General features: G+C 44.0%; 1 protein-coding gene across 1 annotated transcript in view; it reads left to right on the forward strand.

The window, feature by feature from the left end:
• The first annotated feature begins 45 nt into the window (after nucleotides 1-45).
• TRPC5 (transient receptor potential cation channel, subfamily C, member 5) overlaps nucleotides 46-5,376 on the forward strand; it is a 61,465-nt gene continuing 56,134 nt past the window's right edge. Inside the window, exon 1 of the mRNA XM_008943876.1 lies at nucleotides 46-423. Within this exon, the coding sequence (XP_008942124.1) occupies nucleotides 46-423 (378 nt within the window). The remainder of the gene's footprint in view (nucleotides 424-5,376) is intronic.

The raw sequence follows: 5,376 nt of genomic DNA on the forward strand, positions 1-5,376 counted from the left end.
CACACACCTCTTCTCCCCCGGCAGGTTGCCCGGGCACTATGAACCATGGCCCAGCTGTACTACAAGAAGGTGAATTTCTCCCCGTACCGAGACCGGATCCCGCTGCAGATCGTGCGGGCGGAGGCGGAGCTCTCGGCCGAGGAGAAGGCCTACCTCAGCGCCGTGGAGAAGGGCGACTACGCCAGCGTGGAGCACGCCCTGCGAGAGGCAGAGATCTACTACAACATCAACATCAACTGCATGGATCCTCTCGGTCGCAGCGCCCTCTTAATAGCCATAGAGAACGAGAACTTGGAGATCATGGAGCTGCTGTTGAGCCACAGCGTGTACGTGGGGGACGCTCTGCTGTACGCGATACGGAAGGAGGTGGTGGGAGCCGTGGAGCTGCTGCTGAACTACAGGAAGCCAAGTGGTGAAAAACAGGTTAGTCAAATGCTCCAGTTCAGTTTTTAAGCTATTACCCCGCACTGGGGGAGTGGGACTGCACAGAGGTGCCGTGCAGGAGTCATAAAACAAGGCCCTTAATGGAAGTCCATTGCTTTAAATGCCCAGAGTAGACGTGGGCAGAGCTGTTTGGATGATAACTTTCCAGTCTGGCTTAATACTCAGCGTTTTCAATTTCACTCAGTGTTCTTTCCAGTCTTACAGTGCTTGTGACCCTACTGATTTACAGGTTGATTTACAGACACGCACTTTGTAGAGGAATTTGGGGCTGTCTGAAATTATATTACGATCTATAAATATGAACTATTGCGATGCTGTTGTGCTGGTATTAAGTGAAATTGCTTTTCCTAACTAAATCCTGAAAACACACAAGCTTATAAATAACTGTAAGCAAGCAGCCTACTTGGTTTCAGTACTTGGGCATAGGACAGACCTGTCATCTTAGTTTCCATCTCCAGAGAGCTCTAATTCAGAAGTGCTGAGGCAGTACACAGCAGCACAGCATCAGCTATATCTCTGCTGTGTATCTGAGCCCTGAGCAGCTAGGACTTGCAGGAAGAATCCTTAGCTACAAAGCCATAAGGATCTCTGTGAAAAACCACAGTCTGGATCCTGTCACTGCAAGTGTCACATATCACACTGCCCCTAACTTTTTTGGTTTTGCTTCTTTTCATTTGCAAGTACTCCTGTAAATAACTGGAACAGTTTATAGATATTACTAACCACTATTTTTGCATGCTTAGACAATTTTTCACTCCTTAGAAAGGAACATTCAAAACTTGGATAATCATTAAGAAAGGAACATTCAAAACTTGGATAATCATTATATATCAAGTCTTATTTTGAAGTCTGCTTGAAAACATCCCTCTGTTTGTGGAAGTAGAAAATGATTAATACCAGTCATAGACAAAAAATGTTTTCAGTGGATAGGCCCCTGAGTACCTAGTTTTTCAATAGTGATTTTATGTAGCCAAAGCAAATAATAAGCATCAACACTGACAACACTTAGAGTGTTCAACTTAAGTGGAAAGAGCAGTATCCTGCATGCTGTAGCAGTGTGGTTCCAAGGTGTGGTTTAAGCACTAGAGAGGTTAAGAATGTCTTCTATCAGACCTAGAAGTTGAAATGTTAGTACTAGGCTTTAGTCTGACAAAATCGAAGTAGCAAAATATAGACCAGAGATGGAGAATGAGCCATTTTTTTTTCCTTGGTCTGCCAGAAAGTTTGACTACCCTCTAGTCCAACAGGACAGAAAGTAGAACAGAAGAAAAGGTTTTTTTAGTAGCATGAACTACCAGTAATTATTGCAGGTTAATGACATGTTTCTCTTGCAATGTCATGGAAAGCAACCGATGGGACTCATGTGGATTTCTGTAAGATCTTTTGAATACCAAAACTTGTGTCCACTCAAATTCACAGCCTTGCTGACTTAACTAGAAAGAGATAGAGCTCCCGGAAATGAGGCTGATCTATTGCAGCTGAAATTCAGCTCCAACATCTCTAGTTCAGTCATAACATTTTCTAGTAGGTCTGGTTTATTTTTCCTTATGCCAGTGTGCAGCTATCCTTCTGTAGCTAGGTCTGTTTCTGCTGCTTTTTACAACTTGAAGGTGAACATGTGTGTAGGAGAAGAGATGCAGTGCCAGTTTCAGCTTTATTTACAAGGTTTGTTAGCAGACCAGATTTCATCAGTACGTTTTAGACTAGTCCTGGCGTGATGCAAGATCCTATGTAAAAAACTTTGCTGGCTGTGGTTCAGCCTCTCCTGCAGATTGCAGGAATTGTTGGCTAGTAGAGGGCTGCAGGACTGGACTTCCATTTCAGCAGTTTCACTGGTTGTGCATGCAGTGATGGTAATTAACATTTCTTTCATTTATAGTGACATCACATGGAAAGAAGTGGGTAGTTAAGCAAAGTTGGGACAAAGTTGGTTGGCTTGTCAAATCACAAAGCTAATATAGGAGGGGTTTCAGAACCCAAGTTCCTGATGCTAATGCCACAGCAGTGTCGAGATACGTTTGGTAATTATCTTTGCTGGACCCTTTCTCAGTCCTTTGGGAATCCCAAACCTAATTGCTTTCACAAAAGGCACCCAAGAAATCAGCTGAGCACAGCTTTGTCCTAATCAGCTACTTGTATGTTCTACACCATACAGAAGACCTACTTTTTTGGTTGAGGAGTAACAAAAAAATAAATCACACTTCATGGAACAGTTTCTGTCTGGCTGAGAAATTTGTAAGATAGTGTCACAGCACTTTATATATATATAAGGTTGAGTATAATCTCTTTGTTGAATGTACACAAGTTCAGTTTGCCTGAACAGACCTGTGTGAAGGCAGCACCTTGGCTGGTGCCTAGCAGCCTGTCTCCAATTAGGGGCTGGCTGTTCCTCTTCACTCTGCTCTGGGCAGAGGTGCTGGCTCAATGGTAGGACTTGATGATCTTGGAGGTCCCTTCCAACCTAAATGATTCTATGATTCTATCTTCTGCTTGCTGTCTCTTAACCCTTCAGTACATCACCTTCATCCACTGAAAAGCTGCTGCTTCCCATTTTCCTGCTGTCTGCCTCTGAGAGGTCATGATTTGACTCCATACCAGTCTTGTTTCTCTGACTGCCAGGCATGAAGAGCTGTTCCTGTTTGTGTCTGTTCACGTCAGCTCAGTTAACTGTTGTCTTTGCATCTTAAAATCAGCTGAGCAGCATCATTCAGCATCATCCCTTTTGCCAGCATGAATCTTCACTCATCCCCACAACCTTATTATCAAACCTCAATCCCAACCAAAAGCATTACAGGTTGCACTATGCCAGCCTCTTGTCAGGTTACAGTGACTGTATCTAGCAAAAGAAAGACCCCAAACAAGGTAGCAAACCATGGCCTCTCACACACTTGACCTGCAGAGCCCTTTGGCTCACCAGCCAGAGTCTCTAAAAGCTGGTGTGTGCTGGGCACCCCATGCCTGCCTCTCGAGAGCAGCCCGAGGGGAAGAGCTCTGCTTTTCCCCTCTGTGATGACCTTTCCAGGGAGAAGTAAGAATCAATTCCTAGATAAGAAGTGACCTTTGTTTTGCTCCTCCTGCAGGAGAATGGGTCTCATTCATGATGTAAGGGGCAGGGAGAAATGGATGAAGAGCCCAGGCAACAGAGACACTCATGTCCTGTTATTAAGGGAACGCAGGCAGTGATTATTCTGCAAACCTTTGCTAGACTGCTGTTTAAGTGCCATTTACTGAAAGCACCATGACAATGGCAGGGGTAAGTCATAGCCAGTAACTATAACAACAGGCTTCTCCTGCACTGCAGCCGTGCGTGTCAGGGGTGTCTTGGGAGAGAAGAAATTGCTCTGTTTACATGGGGAGTGTATGAGAGCCAGGAGCATCAACCACCTCTCTCCAAAGGCTGCTACAGAGCACATGATAGATGAGTGTGCTGAACAGTGATGTGTTCTAGCAGATGTATTTCCTTTTAGCTTGACTTCCAAGCAAGGTTCATGGGCTATTTTAAGAACTTAACATTTCTCCTCAACTCCGTTCTGACTGGTCCTGGCAACATTCAGCCCTGGTTTGGGGTCCTGCTCTGGACAAAGCTGGGGAGAAGACTTCACTGGTTACAGCCAGAAAGACTCTACGGCTAATAAAGTTACAGCTGTTTTGAAAGGTACTGTCAGTCACCTATGGTAGATTTGGGGTTCAGTGAGAGTGTCATCACAGAATCATTTTGGCTGGAAGAGACCTTTAAGATGATCAAGTCCAACCATTAACACAGCACTGCCAAGTCATGGTGCAAGAGTCTTACTCTTTCTACTATGAGAAGCAATGCTGGTGTGCTTCACTCCCAACAAAGAGTAAAGCCCAGGCTTTAAAGGACCCATTCTCTTCTTCAGATCAGAACTGAGCTCTCCTGAAAGGTGCCACACCAGGCTCTGAGGTGTGCAAGTGTGACAGGAGGTGCCTGTGCAGAGCGTGTACATAATTTACTTCAATTAATCTTTAAACCATAGTTCATTTGGCCACTCAGTTTGCATTGCTGATTGGTCACTTAAATCACAAGATAGTTTGTTTTTCCCCAAACAGATGACAGACTCTGGGAAAGCAAGCAGCCTATTAATGAATATTAAGAACAACAACAAGCCAGACTAATATTCATGGAAGCTGGAGGGTATGCAAGCGTTGCTTTTTGGGAGGTTTGCAGCCCATGAATATGTATTCTGCAGGAAATAAAGCAAGTCAAATCTGCTGCTTTCACAGTTATTTAGTTTTCAGGACAGTGAAGAGGCTGATAGTGTGCTGCATGGTGGCAGGAGAGTAGTACACATGTGCTGCAGACTGCTTGGCATGGCAACCCATACTTGGGTCTTCCAAACAATGACCATCACATTATTTAAATAACACAACAAACCACTGAATGATCATCAGAAAGAGGACTAGGTTAGAAATAGTAGAAATCAGCCCCACAGATGCAGTGTTGACTTTGGCTCAGGCTTATGGAGTCAGGTGGCTCGTCTCTTTTGGGGTAGGAATGTTGAGCTGCAGAGCTCTCTGTGCACAGGATGGGTCCAATACAATGCCAAAACAAGACTTTCTGTATTGTTCTAGAGGTACATGTCAAAATCAGGGATCTGGCTGAGGCACTATTGGCTTGGAATTCACAGGAAACTTGAAATTACTACTTATTTTTTGATACAGTACTATTGTAGGAGCAAAGGAATGTATATATGAAGCCCATTGAACAAATTAGCTTTTCAGGGAAAATCTTGTGTCTCCCAACCTATTCAATCTTTGAATTTTGGCCTTTCCCATCCCCACCCCAAATGTCATATCAGAATTTTTATTTTCTCTACAAACACCAGTACAGTGGGTTGTATTTTCAAGCCAGGCTGGAGTCTGCACCTAAACTGCACCAGCAAAGAATAGAAAATAAATGTCTGAAAAATC

Source organism: Merops nubicus, unplaced genomic scaffold (genome assembly GCF_000691845.1).
Source record: "Merops nubicus isolate BGI_N331 unplaced genomic scaffold, ASM69184v1 scaffold12337, whole genome shotgun sequence".
Taxonomy (NCBI): Eukaryota; Metazoa; Chordata; class Aves; order Coraciiformes; family Meropidae; genus Merops; species Merops nubicus.